At 37.6% G+C, this 25,619-nt stretch overlaps 1 protein-coding gene and 1 pseudogene across 15 annotated transcripts; both read left to right on the top strand.

The window, feature by feature from the left end:
* Positions 1-1,602: 1,602 nt before the first annotated feature.
* On the top strand, positions 1,603-13,493 carry LOC120075370 (transcription initiation factor IIA subunit 2-like). 14 transcript variants are annotated; one of them, XM_090313107.1, is made up of 6 exons: positions 1,650-2,013; positions 2,204-2,262; positions 2,363-2,405; positions 12,139-12,241; positions 12,341-12,391; positions 13,029-13,493. In XM_090313107.1, exons 4-6 carry the CDS (start codon positions 12,152-12,154, stop codon positions 13,167-13,169), a joined length of 282 nt encoding a protein of 93 aa, XP_090169233.1. In that variant the 5' UTR covers positions 1,650-2,013; positions 2,204-2,262; positions 2,363-2,405; positions 12,139-12,151; the 3' UTR covers positions 13,170-13,493. The 14 variants fall into 14 exon arrangements, with proteins under 14 accessions (XP_038884625.1, XP_038884630.1, XP_038884628.1 ...); XM_090313106.1 differs by having other exon boundaries at positions 2,358-2,405; XM_090313102.1 differs by having other exon boundaries at positions 2,358-2,405; positions 12,109-12,241.
* On the top strand, positions 2,412-12,067 carry LOC150036917 (uncharacterized; annotated as a pseudogene). Its single transcript, XR_016529318.1, has 4 exons — positions 2,412-8,668; positions 8,771-9,580; positions 9,668-9,786; positions 9,873-12,067. The product of XR_016529318.1 is annotated as an uncharacterized LOC150036917 (transcript).
* Positions 13,494-25,619: the final 12,126 nt, after the last annotated feature.

The following is a 25,619-nucleotide window of genomic DNA, read 5'->3' as shown; positions in this document are numbered from 1 at the left end:
CTTGCTCCTTCGCTCCGCAATGTTCCTAGCTATCGATGAAGCTAGGATCTTGTACATCCATACCTAAATAAAATTTAAAATATATTAAGAACAATAGTAATGCTAGATCAAACAATACGATTATTATATTAATCAAATTTATCTGGAACGCTTGTGGAAATCCACGTAAGGAGTACTTCACAACGTAGTTTTTATTTTCTTTGACCCTCGTCTTGTATAGACTGCTCTTATCATTCAACGCAGTCTTTAGGGCATCCAATGTCCTCTCCCAAATAATGATAACTCAATCAAGACTATTGTAGTACTCCAAGTTTTGAATGTCCTTGAAACGTTTGAGGTCGACTGCATTTTTTTGTTTGTTTTTCCCCATCATTGCGACCTCAGTATAGTAAACTAGGCTGATCTTCACAGCATCATCATCATTTTCAAACTCTAAGTCCTTGTATTTTTCTTCAAGTTCACGAAGGTGTAAAGTGTCATTTGTCACTCGATTACCAAAATACTTAATAGCAAGTTCATATGAGGACTGTTGGTTCCGATCAATTCGTGATGGGGATTGCCACAAACCAGTCATCACCAAAAAGTCATTCTTCAAAAAGGTGACAACTTTCCCATAGATAGAGAATGATATTGAGTCTGATTTTGTCCTCTTCACTTCTCTAAGCAACTGTGATGGACAATTGGGCTGTTAAACACTATATCACGTCTACAAATCGCCCAAAAACTGTTCTCTTGAACATGACCAACTGCTTTGGCGTGAGCTTCTCTTTGACAATCTTGTTTGCATTAGCAATGTGGGCCAAGCTGGTTACTTGACCGGGAAATCGATCAGCTTCAGCTATTCTGAAACATGTAGCCATCTTAAATCACTCCTACATTTATTAAAAAATTCAATCAGTAAACTCCTTCAGAAAAAAATGTAAAACAACATTCTGTTTAAATCTCGCCGAAATCACTCTAGCTAGAATCGCTCTCGCTGGCATCGCTCTCTCCGGTGTCGCTCTCACTTATCTCCCTCACATTCTCTCTTTTTACTCGTCTTCAACCACATAACACATCGAAAACCAGAATAACAAACAAAAAAACCATAGGTTCACTTATCTCGCTCACAAACTCTTTCTATTCGTATTCAACCACAGAACACATCGAAAACAAAAAAAACCATATTGAAAGATCTACCGATAAGATTCAATTTGTCGGTGGCAGTAGAATCGTTTGCAAGCCGGAAATAGTTTTTCGTTTATGAGCGATACGAAGCCGTTAGCCTTGGAAAATTTGAATGAAGAATAGTTTAGTTTTTGTGGGTTCTCAGTAAAAAGGTAAGAAGATGAAGAAGTAAGGGAAATTAACGTAATTTGGTATGACGATGATGTCAGCAGAGGGTCTTTTGACATTATTTTTTAAAAATGGGTCATTTGACATTTTGGGCTCAATTTTTAGGTCATCCCTACAAATTTCCCATGTCCTCTACTTTATTCTCGGTTTCTATCTTAGGTTCTTATATTTGTTCATCTGTCATCTCTATTTTATAACATAATGTCAATTTTTGTAAAAGAAAAATTGTATTCGAATTTTAAAGACGAATCCTCAATTTTATTTATTATTTTTTTCCTGTTATTTCGTTGGTTTGGATATCTAAAAAAAAAGAAAAAGAAAAAAGAAAGGAAAAGCAAAAGAAAAAGAAAAGAAGAGACGAGAGCCCCAACCATCTTCCTTCTCCCTCTCTTTTTCGTGGAACAGCCCCCCCACCTTCTGCGTGTAGCTTCAGCCGGCCAAGAAATCTTCACGCCGGCGACGACTGGCAGCGACTACCAGCGAGTGACCGGCGCGAGACCCTCCCTCCGACATCCCATTATTGTCTTTAGCAGCGTGCTGCTTCATCAACCACGCGAGACTCGGAGTTCCAGTGACGGCGGCGGTGACCATCGACGCGAAACCCACAACATTGACGACTTCAGAAAATCCGCGCAGTCTGAACGCCCTGGAAGCGACGTTTTCCTCCCTTTCGGCAAGGTTAGACACATATTTTAACGTTGGATTTAAGTTACCCACTTTTAAGGGCTCGTTATAAGTAGGATTAAGCATATTCGGACACCAACAAACAATCATTCAGGTTGTTTTGGGTAAGAATTCAGCGGCTATAACACTCTAACCTTCTTTTCGAACTAGTTTAAGGTTCTTTAGTTTAAGCCCTTATTTGTAGGTCTGGAAGAGTTTCGGAACAATTAGGTCATCTTGCAGCAAGGACTTGAATCTGTCTTGGTGAGTTTTAGTTTTTAGAACTCCGTTTAGAGCCTTTTGAATTGAATTTAGATGGTATAAATAGTTTTTAATTCCTGGGTCTACTTTATTTGTAGTTTAGACTTGGTTCGAGGTGCTTTAGTTGAGGTTTAAGGTTATCTTAGGTAAGATTACTCATTCCGTATACCTATTGAGTCTCTGAATAAGGGTTTGGACTAAGTTTTAACTTTTGAAACCGTGTTTTATTATTTCAGGAGCCTTTCAATTTGTTTAGAAGAGTCTTAAAATACTTAGATAATTAGAATTCTACTTGTTGGGTCTGTTTGCTTGTGCACTAGAATGATGCACGGTTTAATTAAATGTACAATTATGACTTATATTATATGGAATTTGTGATGTGTTTTGATATTGTTGGGCAAGCTTGGATGCTTATCGTGTTGATATAAACATGTATAATTCACCAAAATGCTATTATGTGACTATTGATATAAGCAAGTTATGTAGATGTTTGAACATATGTATGATTAATGTTGAGAACATAAAAATGTTTATGTGGTTTTAAGCATAAAGCATGTCATAGATTAGCTTCAATGGCCTTGGTTTAGTCAAGGTCGATTCTATGAGTTCAGAATGAAAAGTACTTGAATTTTTGAAAACGTCGATGGCCCTTTATGGAGTTAGTTAATGCCGACTTTGATGGGGAGGTTGGTGGCCTTGGATAATATCAGTTGGCATCGACAGAGAGGTCAATGGCCCTAGATATATCAGTTAGGGCCGACATAGACCATCAATGGCCTTGGAAGAAGTCAATGGGGTTGAGGAGAGCGTCGATGACCCTGGATAAAGTCAGTTAGGGCCGATAGGGAATGTCGGTGGCCTTGGGCACGATCAGTTGGGGTCAACATGTTTTGAGGGATTCGTTCAGAAAGTTTTGTGAGAGTTAAATTTGAATTTTTGGCGAATTTAAAGTTTTGTGAGAGTTAAGTTTGAATGTTTGGCGAATTTGAGTAGTTTGATTTAAAACTATGCATGCCTTATATATGATGATCTAATTCGTGACTTTAGCATGATGTGATTGACATTTATTGTTGTTGTATGTTTTTGCAATAGTTGTATGTATGTTGTTTATGGCTCTTTAGGTGTGGGATACTTACCAGTATAAGTGTCAAGTGTGTATTGACCCTCCACAAGATTTTGTAGGTGCTAACGATTATTGTGACCTCGGTGATACTGAAAAAGGAGTATGAGAAAGATTGACTATTGGGCATATGCCATTGTTTTGGTCTCTTTTCTTTATAAGATTATTTCATTCGAACTTTTGAAAATTGAAACTTTTTTTTAGATTCAAGTAGTTTTTTCAGTTGCCTTTGAGTTGAGAGTTTGCAATAGACTTTAGTGGTTTATGCTGTTTGAGTTTGACATTAGTCTTAGTCTGTTTAGTTTCGGCTAGTTTTGTTGAGTTTGATTAAGTAGATGCTTTGAATATTAATTTTTTAGAATTATATTGAAATTCAAATTGTTTAACAGGTGTTTTAAAATGGGTAGTATTTATGTTTACGTCATGTCGCCGAAAATTTTCTAATGTATTAGAGATGGTATGGTTAGTTATTGGTAAAATTTTGGTAATGTTCCCTAGGTGGGAGTTGAAATTTGGAGTTGTTATAAATCTCTTATTATTATTATTATTATTATTATCATTATTATTATTTTATCACTCATTTTCAAATTGATCTCTTGCTTTAATGCCGTATATTTTGCCAACTTTCTCGAATTCTGATACTATGTTCTAAATTTTTCTCATTTTTTTTCAATTTCGGATCGTGTATTTTCAACTAAATTTAGGAAGAGGTCCTTTCGGCTTTCTCCAAATTGTATTGTTCTGTGGTTGGGGCCAAACTGTTTGTTAGTGGCATTGATTGGAGTCCCCTTTTTAACTGCTGAGAATGAGGAGTTGGTGACCCCTTTTACCTTGGATGAAATTAGGAGGGTAGTCTTTGGGAGTGATTGAAGTAAATCCCCGGGTCCAAATGGGTTTTCTATGGTTTTTTTTTTACAAGATAATTGGGATTTGCTCAAGGCGGAGTTGGGAGGTGTGTTCAGAGAGTTTTTTTAGAGAGGCATTTTGAATTAGTCGATGGTGGAAACCTTTATGTGTCTAATTCCTAAGAAGGAGAATTTTAATAGCGTTAAGGAGTTTAGGCTCATTAGTCTTATCACTAGTGTCAAAGGAAAGTGCTCCCCATGACCATTGCAGGAACTCAAGGTGCTTTCGTAGCTGGTAGGCAGATTCTTGACTAGGTTCTCATAGCCAATGAAGCCATTGAAGAATATAGGGTTTATAAAAGGGAGGGTGTCATTTTCAAACTCGATTTTGGAAAGGCTTATGACCATGTCATTGGGACTTTTGGATAAAGTGTTGAAGAAGAAAGGTTTTGGGTTCAGATGGAGAATGTGGATGTGGGGGTGTGTTAGGAATGTGCACTACTCAATCCGTATTAATGGAACCCCTAAGGGACCGATTCAAGCTTCTAGAGAATTAAGACAAGGGAACCCTCTATCCCCCTTCTTGTTTGTAGTCGTGGTGGATGTTTTAAGTCATCTTATATCTTGGGGGCGGAAGATAATATTGTTGAACCCTTCAAGATTGGGTCTGAGGAGGTTGCATTGTCCCATCTTCAGTTTGCTGATGATACTATCTTGCTCTCTTCAAGTAATGAGGACTCCTTTTTTATCCTTAACCACATGGCGGGATTTTTTGAAGCCATGTCGGGGCTTAAAATTGATAGGAGCAAATGCCAGATCTTGGGTATTAATTGCGAGTAGGACAAGCTTGATAGGTGGGCTAGAAAGATTGGTTGCGAGGTTGCGACTTCCCCTTCACGTTATCTTGGTCTCCCTAGAGGGTAACATGAGAGCTTTGCCTTTTCGAGATCCCATTTATGAGAAGATCTGGAAAAGGTTAAACTCTTGGAAGAAAGGCTACTTTTCCAAGGCTGGTAGATTTATGCTGATCAGATCTGTGCTAAGTGGCATCCCTGTTTATTTTCTATCCCTGATTAGGGTTCCTTGAGAAATACATGAGTCACTTTTTTGTCGGAAGGTGCAAATGAAGGCAAAGGATCTTATATGGTTAGCTGGGAGGTTGTGGGGCGCCCTGTACACCAAGGTGGGTTGGAGATCGGGAATTTAAGACTTCGGAACAAAACTCTGTTGGCTAAATGGCTTTGACGATTTGCCCTTGAACCCAAATCCTTGTGGCATAGAGTCATTGGTAGTAAATATAGTACTTATCCCTTTGTTTGGATGCCGAAGGGGATTAAAAGCACACACCAAAATCCTTGGAAAGATATCATGCTGGAGCTCCCCTCGTTCTCCATTTTGGTTCGTTGCATTGTGGGGGACGATCAAGATACATACTTTTGGGAAGATTAGTGGGTTGAGCGAGTTCTCTTTGTTCTGCATTCCCTCATCTTTATCACTTGTCTTCCTTTAAAAACTGTTTGATCTTTGACTTTTTGGTGTGGTCGAGGAGCTCTGTGTCCTTTTCTTTTGGTTTCCGTCATCATTTATCTGATATGGAGATGATAAAGGTTGCCTCTCTTCTTTGGTTGTTGGATAAGTGCAACTTCAGGGAAGGGAAAAAGGATATTCGAGTTTGGAAGCCTAATCCTCTGGAGGGCTTTTCCTGTAAATCTTTCTTTAGGTCAAGGTTGGATCCCTCTCTTGCTTGTGAGTCGGTCTTTAACGTGGTCTGGAAGATTAAGATGCCAAAGAAAATTAAGTTCTTTACATGGTAGGTTTTGCTTGGTTGTGTGATCACCTTGGATAGACTTGCTAAGAAGGGGTCCTTGTTAATCGATCCTTTTTATTGTATTCTCTATTGGAAGGAGGAAGAAAGCCTAGATCACCTTCTCTGGGGCTATCAATTTATGAGGTCTATGTGGATTTGCTTTCTGCAGCAGTTTGATTTTCAAATTGCTGACCAGAGGGATATTTGTGCAATGATCGGGGAGTTCCTCCTCCATCTGCCTTTCAGAGAGAAGGATCGTTTGTTGTGGTTTGGGGGGTGTGTGTGATGTTGTGGGATGTTTGGGGGGAGAGGAACACTAGGGTGTTTAGGAGTTTGGAAAAGGACCCTAGTGGGATGTTTCATGTTGATAGGAACCAGATGGTTTAGAAGTTATTTATTGATAGTTTGCGAAGTACACGATCGTCTATATGTTCCGTTAAACGATTTTACATATAATTCTCTATGCGATGAAAGAACGAATAACTACTACACGATCACGTCTATTCTCTACACGATCACGCTTCCTTCCTACACGATCGTTGACACTTGCTACACGATCGCTGATACTCTACTACACGATCGTCTAGTAGATGAAGTAGACGATGAGTGATGCTTCTGCCCGCCTTTCCACGATTAGTTCTAACCTGAACTCCCCCTCACATGCGAGATTTCAACTTCCCTCACCCAAAATGTCCAGATGTTCAATGTCCTCCCCTTTCCCGCTTCCTTCCACTTTTGAACGAGAACTTCTCCCAACTGAATTGGAAGTCATTTAGTTGTGGTCTCTAACCCCTCTAATTGCCGTAACTTCTTGTTTTCCCATATTACCCCTATTCTTCCTTCTTTGATACTGCAGTACAATCGGAGGCCTAACATTACCTCCCTCCTCCACTTTTACTTTGTCCTCAAGGTAAAATTCTGGAAACTGTTTCTGAAAATCCACCACCTCCCAAGTAGCCTCATGTTCTGGCAACCCTTTCCATTTAACCAAAACCTCATGCCCCTGATGAGATGACTGAGGCCGAGAACCCAATACAGCCTCTGGTTCAGTCAACCAGGTATGGTTTTCATTGACAGAAGGATCTACAGATGACCTCCCTTTTGGCTGTCCCATCACCTTTTTAAGTTGGGAAACATGGAAGACTGGATGGATTGATATTGTTGATGGAAGCTCCAATTTATAAGCTACCAATCCCACCTTGTCAATAACCTGTTATGGACCATGATACTTGGGAGACAATTTGACATACCTCCTTTGTCTTACTGAGACTTGGTGATAAGGATGCAACTTCAGCCATACCCACTCTCCGACTTGAAACTCTACATCCCTCCTCTTCTTATCCGCAAATTTCTTCATTTTCTCTTGAGCCACCCTCAAATGCTCCTTAAGGACACGTAAGGCAGCATCCTTGTCTCGCATTTGTCGGTCCAATGTTGCATTCGAAGTTCAATCATCCCCATAATAAATCAACGGAGGAGGACGTCCATAAACCATTTGAAAAGGAGAAAAACCAGTGGAGGCATTATACATAGTATTATACCAATATTCTGCCCAATGCAACCAATTAATCCACTCTTTTGGACGCTCCCCACAAAAACATCTCAAATACATTTCTACGCTGCAATTCACCACCTTTGTCTGACCATCCGATTGAGGATGATATGCTGTGCTACGATGAAGCTTGGTACCCGACAGTCTGAACAACTCTTGCTAGAAGTTGCTCACAAATACCTTGTCTCGGTTTGAGACAATAGACTTCGGCATGGAAATATGCAAAACTGCAAAATGATCAAGATGTTAAGACATTAGTGTGCGGATTTTGTTCAAAAGTAACAAAAGGAGGAGTTTTTAGAATGAAACAACACCTTGTTGGTGGTTATAGAAATGCCACGGCATGTAGAAAATGTCTGGATCACGTGAAGGAAGAGATTAAAGAGTATATGTCTAAGAAAAAGGAGATTAAAAATCAAAGAAATTTGATTGTAGACATTGATGTGGAAAACTATGGTATTGAGGATGAGGACGAAGATGAAGTGTGCATAAGTAATTCAAATAAAAGAGTGGCATCAGTTTCAAAGAAGCCAAGACAAAAGGGTCCAATGGATGCATATTTTACACCAAACCCGGAAGATGTGGTGCAAAATAGAAAGAATGACAAAGGAAAGGGAAAACAGAGTACGATGAATGAGGCATACAAAAAGAAAATGAGGGGGCACACCATCCAAAGAATTGCTCGATGGTTTTATGATGTGGGAATACCTCTAAATGCCTGCAATTATGGAAGTTTTGCCCCTATGATTGAAGCAATTGGGCAATTTGGTCCTAGACTGAAACCACCATCGTATCATGAGTTGAGAGTGCCGTGTTTGAAAAAAGAATTAGAAGCCAAAAATGAGTTGATGAATAACCATAAGGCAGAGTGGGCTAAAGTTGGATTTACTATTATGGCTGATGGATGGACAGATAGAAGAAATAGGACATTAATTAACTTTTTAGTTAATAGTCCTAAAGGCACCTTGTTTATTGAGTCTATCGATGCTTCATCTTATGTGAACTCGACAATTTTGTAGAACGCATTGGAGGAGCCAATGTCGCACAAATTGTTATAGATAGTGCCTCAGCAAATGTTATGGCAGGTAAGAATGCAAAGTACTAACTCTTTCGTAAATTTGTTAGTCTTACGCTTGTTCTTACTCATTTAAGAAGCCTAATATGTTCTTATTTTACTTTGTTAATAGGGAGATTGTTAGAAGCAAAACGACCACAATTAATTTGGTATCCATGTGCTGCTCATTGCTTGGATTTGATGTTGGAGGATATATACAAGATCCCACATATTCATAAAACACTAAAAAGAGGCATGGAGGTTAGCAATTTCATTTATGTTCGTCCCGGATTGTTAAATATGATGAGGCGGTTTACTAATCAAAAGGAGTTAGTTAGACCAGCTAAGACTCGCTTTACTACAGCTTGCATAACATTATCAAGTTTACATCGTCAAAAAAACAATTTGAATAAGATGTTTACTTAGGACGAGTGGAAAAACAGCAAATGGAGCAAAGAACAACAAGGAAAACGGGTTGTTCAAACAATTTTGTTGACAACTTTTTGGAATACCATTGTATTTGCTTTTAAAGTATCCGACCCTTTATTGCGAGTACTTAGGTTGGTAGATGGCGAGAAGAAGCCTCCTATGGGATACATTTATGAGGCTATGGATAGGGCTAAGGAGGCCATTACCAAATCCTTCCATGGTAAGGAAGAAAAGTACAAAGATATTTTTACAATAATTGATCGACGATGGGAGCTCCAGTTGCATCGTCCTTTGCATGCAGCGGGATATTATCTTAATCCAGAATTCTATTATTCAAATCCAAATATTCAACCTGATGATGAGATTGTTAACGGGTTGTATTCATGTATAACAAAAATGGTTGCTTCCTTGGACATTCAAGACAATATACTTAGAGAGCTAACCAAATACAAGAAAGCTGAAGGACTATTTGGACAGCCTTTAGCAATAAGACAAAGAGACAAAATATCTCCAGGTAAACTTTAACTTATTCTATTCTATAGTAACTTATTCTATTCTATACCTACTAATAAAGTTTTGATCTACTGATTCTATTCTATAGTCGAATGGTGGGATGATTTCGGACAATCAACTCCAAACTTGCAAAAGTTTGCTGTGAGAATTTTAGGTCTAACTTGTAGTGCATTTGGATGTGAACGTAATTGGAGCGTTTTTTAACAGGTTAGGTATCTTCTATTATTTGTAGTGCCTCTAGATGTGAATGTAATTGAAGTTGACAATGAAATTTTTATTGTGTATACTTGCAGCTTCATAGCAAGAAAAGGAATAGACTTGCAAAGTCGTCTAAATGACTTAGCATTCATAAAATACAATACAGCACTGAAGCATCGTTATAATATTCGAGACATCATCGACCCTATCTCTTTAAAAGAGATAGATGATAGTAATGAGTGGCTTGTTGGAAGAATGGATGACGATTCAGAGGAGGATGATGATCTTGTTTTTTACGACGATTCTTTAACATGGGGCGATGTTTCAAGAAAAGAACTTTCCTATTATTCTAGAGTTGGTACCTCAAGAACTAAGTCTAAGACTAACGCTTCATGTTCATGTTCATCTTCCACACAACCACCATCCTAACCCACCCCACACCAGGTACTTTGGATGACTCTAAGACCGACGAAGAAGATATAGATGGTTATAAGTCGAATGATGGAGAGAATGAGGATGAAGACCTATTTAGTGAAGATGAGTTCGATATTTAGGATTTTAGAATTGTGTTTGTGATTGTTTTTGTGTCGTTTCACTTAACTTGGTGTTGAATGACAATGAGTCAATGATTAATATATAAATCTTATATATCTCTTATTGTTTTTTGTATATTCGTCTTTAAGTAATATTTCTATCCATCTATGTTTTAGTTGTGTAAATAAACATGTATATAGTATATATATATTTTTTTTTTTATATATAGTGCGCCTCATAAAAAAAAGTTCGCGCCTTTTTGTGCGTCTTGCACCTAGGCTCCAGAGGGTCATTGTGCCTTAGTGCGCCTTGGGCATTTTAAAACACTGCCAACACAGTGCTAAACCGTTCATGAATGTCTCTTCCAACACTTCGTTCGGAAGGTGGGATAATGGTCCCACCAACTTATCAAACAGGTTTCGATATGCTTCTACTGTGGTTTCTTGTTTAATGGCCAAGAATCTACCACAAATTGATCTCTCTCTTAAAGATCGGAATCGAACCAACATTCTTTGCTTCAGATCTTCCCAATCTTTGAACAACTCCCTACCTTCCTTAGATCGGTACCAGTCTAACGCAACGCCGTCGAAGCTAACCACCGCAACAGTCATCTTTTCGTATTCAGTCAGCTTATGAATCTGAAAGTAGCGATTTGCTCTGAATAGCCATGCATTCGGATCACTTCCGCTAAACACTGGCATCTCCACTTTCTTGAATTTACTTCGATCACTAGACGCTTCTTCTCCCTCTGATTTAACCGAATTGTTCGTTTTGCTCGTATTATTGTTGTTTGATCCTTTTATCAATTCACTCCTTGATCCTTCTTTCTCTTCTGTCTCTTCCGTTTTCCCTTTCGCCATTTCTACAACATACGAAATGAGCATTTTCTGATGTTTCTTTGCTTGTAATCCCAATCGATCAATGCTCTTCGCTAATGATGCTAAGTTTTCCTCTATGGTTGGTAATTTCTGCATTTCGACTCTGAGTCCAGAGATCTCCTGGTCTAGCAACTCCAACTTTTCTTCGAATTGTTTTTGAGCCATACCTACCCAGGTTGATGCTCTGATACCAATTTGATAGGAACCAGATCGTTTAGAAGTTATTTATTGATAGCTTGCAAAGTACACAGTCGTCTATATGTTCCGTTAAACGATTTTACATATAATTCGCTATGTGATGAAAGAATGAACAACTACTACACGATCACGTCTATTCTCTACACGATCACGCTTCCTCCTTCACGCTTGCTACACGATCGCTGATACTCTACTACACGATCGTCTAGTAGATGAAGTAGATGATGAGCGATGCTTCTGCCCGCCTTTCCACGATCAGTTCTAACCCGAACTCCCCCTCACACGCGAGAGTTCAACTTCCCTCACCCAAAATGTCCAGATGTTCAATGTCCTCCCCCTTCCCTCTTCCCTTTGTTTTTAAACGAGAACTCCCAACTAAATTGAAAGTCATTTAGTTGTGGTCCCCAACCCCTCTAATTGCCGTAACTTCTTCTTTTCCCATATTACCCTTATTCTTCCTTCTTTGATACTGCAGTACAATCGGAGGCCTAACACGTGTCGCTTTTGGTTTTGGTTTCGAAGCTTTTTTAAATTATTCTATAGACAACATTATGCTTAGTTGGAAACCCCTTTCTTTAGGGAGTTGCTTTTGGGGCTTGTTTTCTTGTATGTACTCATATTCTTTCATTTTTTCTCAATGAAAGTTGATTTTCCTATAAAAAAAAAACCTAAATTTTCTATCTTAGCTAAAGAGCTTCAATATTGATCTTGATTTTTGAAGAAGAATGGCAACATTTGAACTCTACCGCAGATCAACAATTGGAATGTGTTTGACTGAAACTTTGGATGAAATGGTCCAGAACGGTACACTTAGTCCTGAGCTTGCCATTCAGGTTCTTGTCCAGTTCGATAAGGTACAACCAAAGCTGTTAGGAGATGTGCCATAATTTGGATTTATGTTTAGAATTTAGGTCTTGTTTGATTTAATTTCTTACTGCTTTTGGCTTTTGCAGTCGATGACCGAGGCTCTGGAATCACAGGTGAAAAGCAAGGTGATTATCAAGGTATCTTTTTTCGCTTATGAATTTGATGAAACTTTGATGCTATAGATATATGCTGCTAAATAAAGTCAACATTCTAAATTTGAAACCTATTTTTACTGATAGGAGGAATTGGTTGTGTTTTCCTTGTTCTTAGATTGCTCTGTTTGTTCCCTAGCGCACGTCTACTTTGAGCCAAATTGTTTTGTCAGTAACACATCTATGTGTTGAATGTATAGTGGCATAATTTCCCCGGGTCTTTTGGTTGCCATGAAGTGAATCGAGAATCATGGTATAGGAATGAAACAATATACAGTATTAAAAACATTTGTATTGAGGGATGGTAGTTTCTTTGGTGGAACTTTTGATATCTATGTGATTAGGTTGCTTGTGTTCACTTTATTCCTTGCTTTGTGATCTCTTGATTCGAGAAACGTTTTTCCATATAAAATATTGCTCCTTGAATAAGTTTCTTTTGGAATAAACTTTGTAATTCATTGTGCTTTTGGAATCTGGGGACAAAGCAATCCCCGTCGTTATTAGGTATGTGGTCATATCAGGTTCTAACATCCATGGCATTTTGTTTGGGTCTTCCCAGAAAAACAAAAAAAAATCTGCGGTGATTTCTAAACCTCTTTGTCCTCCTATTGTCTTGCAACAGGGACATTTGCACACCTATCGGTTCTGCGACAATGTTTGGACATTCATTTTGCAGGATGCATTGTTTAAAAATGAGGATTCCAACGAGACTGTTGGAAGAATTAAAATAGTAGCATGTGACTCAAAGTTACTCTCACAATAAGCTTTCATACATCAAGTTTATTCGATGAAATTTGCATAATTATTTGCTGATGGTGGACGGAAGAACAGTGTGACGGTGAGGAAATGGCCATCCAGGAAGAGATTCGAACATGATTCTGTATATAGTCATCAACCTGAACAACAAAAATTTACATTGACGATACATTTGACTGTAATTGGCTTTTAAAGTTGATTACATAAGAATCATACGACCCTTCTAGTTTAGTGAAAATAAAACATGATATTGTGCTATTAATTTTCTTTTGTACTAGTTCCTTTGAAACTTGAAACTTATTATGTCATTTATCAAAACCTATTTTCTGTACATTAGAATTCAAATTAGCACGTAGAAAATCAACTTGATTGGAACTATTTTCTTATTAGTCATTACTCCATTATCATTGATGTTAGGGATCAATGACGACTGAGTAATACTTTCAATGGACAATTGGCAGACCTACCTATTCATTAATCCTTACGTAGGGGAATCATGTCGAACATGTTGATGGATAAGTGGTTGGAATAAATTATAGTAACCGTTCGTGTAGTCACATTATTTCATGAATGAATGACTTTCCGAAAATCAATTTGAAGATGACTACAAATAGTCTATAAATATGTCTCTTCAACATGCATTTTAGGACGAAATTTTCATAAGCACTTTTCTTTGGAAAGCTTTCTCCTTTTATTAATTGGTTGAAGCTCGATTTATTTCCACAAAGTATGATTTGTTGGATGTTGTGGATGGAGTATCGCTTCCATAAAAAAAGTAATTTGTTATGGGAGATAGTTTTTTAAGAAACTCAAGCACTAGATTGAATAAAATTGCCATAAGATTCTTAAAAGGTTGGGATATGTTTGAGTTGGCTACCAATTTTTTTGGATAGTATTCCTAAAGTGTGGATGTGTTTGAGTTGGCTACCAATCCTTACCTTTTTTTAATAAAGGTATTCCTAAAGTGTGGATATAGGTAATTGTTTAATTGTGACAATATATCTCAAATATAAAGAAGACATAATACAATTAAACAATTACTTTCCAGTAGAATTGTCACAATTGACTTTATTAGGTTAGAAGATAATATTTGTGGATCCATTTGTAAAAAGCCTAACTTGAGAGTTGGTTGAAAGTTCATCAAGGAAAATGAGATCATAACCCATAATTTTAAAAAGTTAACCAAAGATGCAACCCGACCTAGTTGACTGGAGATCCCAAAATCTAGGTTCAACGGGCAAATTGACCTCTGGATAACTTAATGAGCACTGAGTTGAAATTTTGTTCTCTTACCCTCTCACACCCCGTCCTGAGCCCGTACTCCTGAGCCCGAGGAGAGGCGTGAGGGACTATAGATACCACCCTTTCGTGATACCTACAATCCATCTGAACCTCTTAACTCTCAGTAAACTTTAAGGCAAGGAGATAAACAACAACTGAACAAGTAGGCCCATTTTATTACAACAATGTAAAGTTCATACAACTCCAAGACTTAGTTACAAAGTTTACAACAACCATTCTAAAAACCCTTCCGACTGTGGCATGTGGCAGACCTTGACCTTAGCAGCACCCTGGAACTCCTTGCCTTTCGCTACCTGGGAAGAGAGACATAAAATAACAAAATGAGCTTCACAAAGCTCAGTGAGTGGTAAACAACTTCTAGAGTCTATTTCAACTCATAATAACAAAGATATCATAAATACGAGATTACATTCAAACCTCAGCTTTGAATGGGTCTGTTCTCAACTCTATCTACACGCACGGTAGATAGCTAAATTGATAACTACTTAGAATGAGTATGTTTCCTACCTACACACACGATAGATTGTTACTAAACATAAACGCTTACTCTTTTGCATTCCCTTTTGTTCCCAATGTCTCCTATGTCCTCTATCTACACATAGCTCCCCGCTCATGGGCTCAGAAGCTAGGCTCGTCAGCCTTTTAACCATCCCATGCGAGGTTCCTCCCACAAGCTCACGAACTAGACCTCTCGGTCCCCTGACCATCCCGTGAGTTTTTGTTTTCGGGCTCAGGAACTAGGTCTATTGACCCCCTGACCATCCCGATCACATAATCTTATTCTCATGCTAGATACTCATTTATAACATAAGCATATACAATTTACTTTAAAAGATATGCTTTAAGACTTAAAGGAAATTACCACCCACCTTGGTAAGGATAGGAATCTTTCTCTTAGAAGTTCCTTGATCTTCTCGGGCTCCTCTTTTGAACCCCTAAGATCTTAGCTCAGAACTCCTCGTGGTTTGGCCGGAATCTTCAAAACATCAAGACTAGCCCAAGCTTACCCGACAGCTCGACTCTTCTGTCTTTTCCTCATTCTCCAGCCCGATTCCTTGGAGCTTCTTCTCCGGCAGCCCTACCCTGAAAACTAGACTCTCAGAGCTTTCATATGGCTTTGGAATCACTCCAAACGCACGAGTATTCTAGGAGAACTCTTCATCCCAAGTTGATGCTTCTTCCAGACCTTCCTGTTCGACAGCATCTTCCCCTCATGGAACCTCATGACCGACGCATGGTTTTTTGCTACCATCGCATGCGTTCTTCCATCAACGCATAGTCTTCTCCCAATCAGCCTTCATACACTCTTCTAAATGTCCTTTGAAGAGAATTTGAGTTATGATCTGAAGAGAAGTCCTTGGCCCTATTTATAGGCGTCCAAAATCTCTCCAAGGCCGACACTTCCTACTTGGTCGCATGTCCAAGTGTCTTTTCTTTACACTATTACCGTAATCTTTACGTCATCGCAACCCAAGTGTCTTCCTCTTCCTTTAGCCAACACATAGCCCTTACATTTGCATGTCTTCTTGTGCATCCACCTCATTTGCTTAAGGCTTAAGATTTCTTCCTAACAAGCCACATGTCCAGATGACGACCCTGAATGCGTCCATCCCGCTTCATATGCATTCATCCAACTTCATATGCGTTCATCCCTCATATGCATCCATCCAACTTCATATGCGTTCATCCAACCTTAACTTGTGCCTTTGCGGTGTATTTAAATCTCAACATAACACCCTTCAAGCCATTGTCGCCTAGCACCTTTCCCCATATGCGACCTACTAACCTCGATTGTGCCATTTCCAATTAACGCAACCTTACCTTGTGCATCCCATTGATGCAACTTGGTCGCATATACTAGATGCTCACAAGGCTCTTCCTTGGCCGCATGCCTTCTACCTCGTGGCTTACCTTTGCCCTATGTGCTCAACTAGGATTATGACCAACCCTCTTCCACCGCGTACTATTTGCTCAAGCCTTGTCCTATGCGTCCACATGCCTCGAATGTCCCCGACACATAGCACATCGCCAACGTATAACAACTTTAGGGTCGACTTGGTTCTCAACTCAACACCTCATGGTATAGCTCACCTTCGCTTAGGCTCTTGCTAACGCATCCCTTATGACTAACACAACCAACCTCATGAACCTTATTACCGCAAGCCTTAGAAATGCAAGGACAATTCACCATGCGTCCACCTTAGCTCGTTCCATCTCCTAGCTCATCCTTTAGTAAGGCCGCCACATAGCACCATCACGTAGCATCGCCACATCCATCGCGTAGCAACGCCGCATACACGATCAATGTGTGTGCGTGCCATCACCGCATACTCGATCAATGCGTGTGCGTACCATCGCCGCATACTCGGTCAATGCATGCGCGTACCATCACCGCATACTCGATCAATGCATGCACGTACCATCGTCGTATACTCGATCAATGCGTGCGCGTGTCTCCAACGCCTTGCGCCTATGTCCGCACAACCTGCGGCTATCGCAAGCTTTACTAACCTCTCAAACATAGGTTGTCGCATGCTTGTCCCCGCATAGCCTTTCCTCTCGGCCATATTTAAGCCTCTTTCAACACCCAAATAACCTCTCAAATATTTATGGCCAACGCATGGCACAACACCAACACTTAGCACAAGGCCAACACATTGTCTAGTACTTAAGTCATTTCTGCCTTGGCTTCCAACGCATAGTTCCTTGTTGGCATTATACTTAACCAAATTTTCACTAGTTATGGCTTATTCCAAGGCTACTAAGCAATCCATTTTAACACTTGGAATTTTCCTACTCTTTAACATATGATTTAACTTATACTTAGTTAATTCCTTTAATCACCTGCTTAAGTAAGGAAAATGGAAATCCGGGTTTCATATACCCATTCTAGGATGATAAGACAATGCAAGTTTGGTTTTCAGGGTAAGTACTATGCTTTTAATGATTTCTATGACCTAAATCCTTTTTTAATCCCGCTATGAGCTATTAAAAAGACCTTATAGACGTACAATTATAAGCTCCAATGATATAAGATTAATTAATTAAACTCTTTAATTAAATTAATCAACATTAATTAATTATGGGGCATGCCACTATAGACCCATAGATGCTTATGAACGGTAAACTATTTATGTGTCCATTGATTTCTAACCATTTCCTGTAAGTTAATCATTCACAAGTTGTTCGTAACTACAGCTATGTCAAATTGCCATTTTACCCTTGTACTTACTTCTTGCTCATTAAGTACCACTAATCATCTAATGAACAATCTGTTTAAGGTCAAATTATAAACAAAATCCCTATCGGGCCAGTGAGAGGGTGAGACTTCATTGTTTAAGTCCTGGAGTCAGCACTTAAGGGAATAAATTATCTACTTATCCTAAAGGAGGGAAGGAGTGAATTTCGTCTTGTGACTCTATGTTCCTAGCTCCCCACTTGGTATCATCCCTAAGATGGTTGACTTATCGAGCTGACAACTAGGGTCATTTTCACCCATACAAATCAAAGGATGACCCTCATGAGCAGGAGTTCATAATTCACACAGAATTCATATTAAATTCCATGGTAATCATTTGAAATATTAATCTCTTCAATTAACGATGTTATAACGAGAGACTATATTTTGCGGTTCGGTCTTATACAATCTCATTGCATAGGATACCTTCACTCACATGTCTTCACATGAATGACTTGAATCAAATTATTTGTAACAATTACAAAATGGGTCATATCCATAGCGTTACTAGGATAAGGCGCACAATCTTATCCGTATACTATAGACCTTTTAGGTTAATACTTGAACATGATTCACTTGTATGTCAGCCACATATTGTTTAAGTTACATGAAAATAACCTCGAATCTTAGTTTATTGGATTTGGATTATGTGATTAAATAAATAACGACCATTTATTAAAGATGAATAACATTTTATTTATATAGAAATTTTGTTTACAAATTTACAAACTACAGGTTTAGGACATAACTCCTAACAATCACACTCTTGTCCTAAAATTAGTGGGATGTACAAAACAAGAAAATAAAATACAATAAAACTTACAAATTTAGCAAATTATCACAGTTGTCTATCAATGATAAACAGTGACATTTTGCTATATTTGAAAATATTTCAAATATTTTACCATTTAAAATAATTATCCTTTTTAATAATTTTTTTACTTGATAACAAGGCTACGTTTAGTCCAGGTGGAATATAGTATATCAATGGTAATGTAAAAATTGGGTCCAAGTTGATTACGTAGTTGCATTTCATAATCTTAATGAGTTGTATGGCTAACTTCGAAATCTATGATCAAATCAGGAATGAAAGATACTCAATCTACGAAAGTTATGTGGGACCCACTACCTTTATATTTATTATAGATATTGCTATTGCAATAATATGAAAATGATGAATATGTCACATTTATTGTTATCTTTACTTGTCACATTTATTGTTATTTGGCATCTTTATCTTTACGCTTACCTTTGTGACATATTTATAATTTTAGGTAAATACTATAAAAAAATAATCTAATTATGTTTATTATTCAAGTCTATTACGATTCTTCGTTTTGATTATATCAAATCTCATTATAATTTGGTAGACGTGACCTAAATGGTTATAAATGTGTAATAGAGTATAGAGACAATAAACTTGATTATATTGTTAGCGGCAATAAAATAATTATTGTAAGAAGGGAAAAAAGGGGGAAAAGATCCAAAAAAGAAAAAAAAAAAGGAAGATTGTCGAAAAGTAGATGGAAGCCATTCTCACCGGTGTTACGTTGTTGACGATGCATTGACAAAAATGACCTATTTGGAGTTTGATTTTTTATTTTTGACCTATTTTTGAAAAACAAGTTTTTTTTACCCCTTGATGATGAAAATGATGTAAGCATGGAAAATATTGGTTATACAATTATTCTTATGTCCCTTATTAAATTCTCACTTTCAATTTCAACAACAGACCTACCAAATTAATTCACAAAAAATTTTTCACCTCAAAATTTATTCCCAAAAAAATATTTTATCCAAAATTAATTGACAAAAAAAATTTCACATACCAACATTAAAAATTCTCCACCAAATTTAATTTGTTTACAACCCCACAAAAAGTTCACTTCACCAAATTATTTCCAGAATGAAAAGTCTTTCGTCAAGTCTAAAACTTGTATTTCACGAAGTTGTAATTTTGTACACTCTGTAAGAAAGTATGTATTTCATTTTATATGTTTTTAATAGTTCTATAATTTCTGAAAAATTGGACAAAAATAAATGACATTTTTAGAGTTTGATTTATGCTTGCTTTGTTGATCATTTCTATTTTTTTTTTTAATAATGCTTTGCATTTGATATAGATATAAAAAAAATATGAAAAAATAGTTACACGATCGTATAACAATGTGAAGAAAAGTTAGATGAATATTCACCAAAGCTTCCCATTTTAAGGTTCAGTTGCTAAGCGATCGTTTAGTTCCAGACATTACACGATGTGAAGAAAAGTTGGACGATCGTATAGCAATGGTCGTTGGTCGTTGTGATGTTGAACGCTAAACGATCATGTACCTGCGGGAGCTAAATGATGCACTTAAATGCTATACGATAGCACTATGCGATCGTTTAGCTTTGGCTCAGGAACTAAACGATACGTTGTATTTGCTAAATAATGGCACTACACGATCGTTTAGTTACGACACGAGCTAAGCGACTGTGTCCGATGGTAGACCGGCCAGGCCATGTGTGTATTTCGACCGGGCATGGGCGGGAAAGAGAGAAAAGGACGAGGGGGAAGGGAGCAAAATCGGGTAGGAGTAGGTAGTGCCCGGTCCCAGCCCGGCCAGGTATTGGACCGGATAGGGGGAGGGCACTGGATAGAGAGGGGGCGTGCATGGAAGTATTGGGAATTGGCGTAGGAACTAAACGATACATTGGATTTTGTAAACGATGACACTACACGATCGTTTAGCTACAATGCACGCTAAACGATGCGATGAAGTGCTATGCGATAGCGCTAAGCGATCGTTTAGATATAGAGCTAAGCGATCGTGGCATGGGAACTAAATGATACGTTGATTTTCTAAACGATAGCACTACACGATCGTTTAGCTACGACGCACGCTAAGTGATGCGATGAAGTGCTACGTGATAACATTGAACAATCGTTTAGATGTAGTGCTAAGCGATCGTGGCATGAGAACTAAACGATACGTTGGATTTTCTAAACGATGGCACTACACGATCGTATAGATGAATTGCTTAGCGATGTGATAATGTTCTATACGATGGAGCTAAGTGACTGGTTTTCTCAAGGTTCAATCTGGTTCAGCCTCAAAGAGTTTTTGGAGTGGAACCCCTTATTAAATTCCCACTTTCAATTTCAACTACCAACCTATCAAATTAATTCATATTCTCCATCTAAAATTAATTTGTCCAAAAACTTTTCTCACCAAAAATTCAACGATTCTCCACCAAATTTTTCTTTACAACCCCACAAAAAGTTCTCTTCATCAAATTGTTACTAGAACGAAATTCACCAAGTCCAAAACTTGTATTTCACAAAGCTGTAATTTTGTACACTCTGTCATAAAAAGGTATGTATTTCATTTTTGTATGTATTCTCAATAGTTGGAAAAATTGACAATGTCCTGCATTTAATTTTATTTATAAATTTTTTGAGGTTGATTTTTGGAGTTTGAGTTATGGTTGCTTTACTAATTGTATGTATTTTTTTTTTTTTTGTTAATAATGCGTTGCATTTGATATTTATTTATAAATTTATAAAAAAAATTAAAACAATATGTTATTTTTTTGATACCCGGCTACGCTTCACCAGGTAAGAAGCAAAAGAGTTCAAATTACCCAGTCGGGCTTCACCAAGAGCAAAATAAATGTTCAAATAAGTTAGATTCACGGTCGTGCTTCACTGGGTTACTCGACCGGATGCACACAAAAGAACATGATTCTATTTTTTGGCCCGGTGGTGGACCCGATCGAGTGGATCATCGAGCCAAAAAACATAATCTTTTTTTTTGTTTTTTAATTTTAATTTTTATTTAATTGCATTATATTAATACATTTTTTATATAAAATATAGGAAAATGCCTCGTGTTTGGATTTGTTTCGGTGGCGTTTGGAATGAAAGAGAAAATGATTATGATGGAGGAGAGTTGTGAGGGTTTAACATTGAGTTGAGCACGACCTATAATGAATTCCTAACCGAAGTTTATAGGATAAGTGGTATAATGTCGGATGAGTATAATCTTATTATAAGATGTATACTTCAATTGAGATCCAAAGCCCCTATATTTGTAATTTGGAATGATGAAGATCTACACACACTCCTTACATGGGAAGAGGTATCGGTAATACCTCTTTACGTATCCACACTTCCAAAGTGTTCAACAAACCAACGATTTCATCCAAATAATTCATATGTCTGAAGAAATCCCTTCAACATCTAGGCCAGTACAGTGGAAGATGGAGTTGGATAGTCAATTTTTCCTCACATATTTTAACCCATCACTTACTTCGTCGCCTAGTAATTTGGCAGCTCATAACGTAGGGGATGATGTAGACCAAGGTCAATATTTCAATGATTGGTCTTGGAGGGAGAAGAACGATGAAGAGGAACCCAAGATTAACACCCACCAAACACCCCATGCAGAAGAATAAACAATCGAATACTACAGAGGCTCGTCACATGCAATGGGTCGTGACTTGTCACATCCTTCTAGTAGCACAATCACCATGCCAGGTCAGTCTTATTCTTCTGAAGATATGCAAGTTGGTAACATATTTATATCTAAAAAGGATTTAAAAATGCGGTTATCTATGTTAGCAATTAGAGGTAACTTTCAGTTTAGGATGAAGAAGTCGACCACAACATTATACAAAGTTATATGCTTAGTTGAAGAATGCAAATGGAGACTTCGAGCCGTTAAACTGAAAATTTGTGAAATATTTAAGATCTCTAAGTATGACAATGTCCACATTGTAGAAATGAAATATTGACTAACGATCGAAGTTTGAAGATGTTAGTCATTCATATAGACCGAAAGACATTGCCAAGGATATAAAACAAGAGTATGGTGTGAGTTTAAGTTATGACAAGGCATGAAGGGCAAGGGAAGAAGCGTTAGTGCTTGTTTGGGGGTCACTAGAAGAATCGTACAAGAAGTTACCTAAATTTGGTGAAGCCTTACAAATTGAAAATCTTGGTTCAGCCTTTAAATATGATCTGCAAGAAGATAAATATTTCAAGCACATCTTTATGGCTCTTGGTGCTTCCATTAGGGGGTTACTGAACTGCATTCGCCCTGTTTTAATTATAAATGGAACACATTTAAAGGGTAAATACAGTGGTAAACTCCTGCTTGCGACTAAAGTCGATGGAAATAATTAAATATACCCAGTCGCATTCAGTATATCTGGTGGAGAAACTGATGAATCTTGGGTGTGGTTCCTTCAGTAATTAAGATGTGCAATTAGGCAAGTTCATGATTTGGTTATCGTATCAGATAGACACCCTAGCATAAAAAAGGCAATTATCACGGTTTTCACAAAAGCATTTCATAGTATCTACATCCATCATTTGAAAGCTAATTTATTAGTTAATTTTAAGAATAAAGATATTTTGGATATTTTCGACAAAGTAGCTAAGGCAAGTCGTGAGTCTGTGTTTAAGTACCCTTGGAGTCAATTTGCAGGGTATCCAGGTGCACGCAAATACCTAGAGGAATTGGTCTTGAGCGGTGGGCTAGGGTGTACCAATGTAATAGAAGATATAATCAAATGACAACCATTTGCATGCGCCTGCTCGGGAATTGATATACTTTGATGAATAACAATAAATTTTAACTAGTAAACCACTCCCAACTATAAACTTTAAGTATAAATTTTCATTCATCACTTCAACTATTAATTACAAAAAAGTTTACAAAGTTCTAAAACAACGCTCTATTTGCCGATATTTGAATGACATATTGTCTATGAAAATATTGCATTCTATCTTGTGTTAAGGTGTCCATTTTGGACCCTGTTACATCATATTCAAAAAATTTACGTGTGAATATACCACAGTCACCACTCTCATGTTGTTGAGGCACAAAAGCATCTTGGCGTAGAGTCCAACGATCAATTGGAAGATTATGAGACTCCATTACCGCACCAACAATAAGTAGACCGGGAAAGTTTTCGCACACTGATCTCATTTCACATTCCAAAGTCTGCATTCGAATGTAATGCAATCAATGAATCGAACACAATTAATTCTCTGACCTGGAAGTTGCACAAAGAAGCACCCAAGTGCATCCCAAAGAGGTTGAAAGGCATGTACAATATCACCACCTACAACATCTACAGCTCCAGGAGAATGACCATCCCTATTATCATCATTGGCCACAGCATGATCACTCGTACCTCCATGGTCCCTACCTCTAGTGCAGTCAACGTCTTTTCCCTACATGCATAGTTATTAATGCTTTTTTGGTATATCCCTGCATGCTTAGTTATGAAGATAACATATAATAAGCATCATAATGGTATATCCTTACTTTTGATAATCTTCGCAAGTACTTCTTAATGCTTTTTAGGTCATGTTCCAAACTTTCCACGCGACGATCAAGACGTTTGACTAGCATAACCAATTTGTGGTACTTCTTCCATTTCTTCTAGGACTTCCCGTCATGTCTTTGTTGATTGTCACTGTCATCGACCTTCTTAGTGTTCGAAGGTCCAGCAACATCGCCATCATTTGTAGGTTCTGGTTGTACAGGTGGTGCAAGTGGTGCAAGTGGTGTAAGTGGAGGGATGGGTGGCTCTATAACACGATTCATAAACTGAATCTCTTCCTTAGAAGAAATGAGTTCCAATGTAATTCTCACCTACAAAAAATTGTAATCATGAATAAATAAACTAAGAAGCTATAATCATCAAAATAATTCTAACCCAAAAAAATTAAGAAGAAACATACTACATCTGACCCAAAGACTTCGTCTCTAATCACTTTATATGGATGAGAATGTGAGCACGACCATCCAAAATATGTGGTATTGCATTGTCATTCAATCTGTTTGCAATGCGTTCGGATAATGATGAAATCGTTTCATATGCTCATACCTATATGAAATGTAAGTGTATATCAGTGGTGTATTTTTATGAATATTCATTAAATAAAACTAATTAAATTACCTGAAAAGCATGGGGAAATCCGTAAAGATTGTACGTCTGTTTTTCCATCTGCATTGCCTTTATAAGCCTGTGTTTTATCTTTCAATTATTGTTTGAATTGTTTAGTTGTATTGGCAAAAATTTTCTTGCTCCAATCCTTATTACAAAATCTATTCCAATTGTCTATGATCGCTAAATTTTCAAAATCCATTTGTTTTTTTCCTCTCTCTACCCATCATAGCAATCTCAATAAAATAAAACAATGCAATTTTCACTACATCAAAATTGTTTTCAAAGACTCGGAAAAATAGAGTCCAACTTGTTTGCCTTCATGCCTTTATTATCGTTTAGATACTTAGCTTTAAGTCTAATAAAATAATTTTCTCCCCTCACATTTCTATTTTGATGTTTTAGTCCCGTGATAAGGTTAAACTCTACTGGCTGAAGGATACTTTATTCCCCATAAGATTAAAGCTAATAACATCTCTCCTAGGTTCCTTTAACCTCCCAAAGAAAAATATAATGAATTAGTGGTCCATTGAAGATGGTGTTCGTATCAAGGAGAGGACCAAAACATGTTTGTCTAAATATGGCTAATTGTGTTAGAGATAGTTTTTTCTTAATTTTAGGGATAGCCTTTCCTATGTGGGAACAACATGAAAGGGCTGCAAGAAAATGGTCATTAGAATGAACCTTTATATCTAATTCCATTATAACCTATATTTTCCATGAAATAGATAAATTATAAGATAACACAACATGATCATCAATGCATACTTAAAAAAAATAAAAAATTATATATAAATGTAAATTAAAAAAATGGCTCGGCCCATACCCAGTCGAGTACGGGGTCGGGCGAAAAAACAGAATACCCTTACTCGGTCCAATACTCGAGCGGGCTGGGCTGGGCCAAATTCCCGAAGCATCCCTTACACGACTCGCCCCCTCTACCCGGGTCCCCTCCCCCTACACGGCTATCGTCTA

This window comes from Benincasa hispida, chromosome 4 (assembly GCF_027475165.1).
Source record: "Benincasa hispida cultivar pf3 chromosome 4, pf3_genome.v1.1, whole genome shotgun sequence".
NCBI lineage: Eukaryota > Viridiplantae > Streptophyta > Magnoliopsida > Cucurbitales > Cucurbitaceae > Benincasa > Benincasa hispida.
The sequence above is the reverse complement of the archived record's forward strand: the minus strand, read 5'-3'. Positions and strand labels throughout refer to the sequence as shown.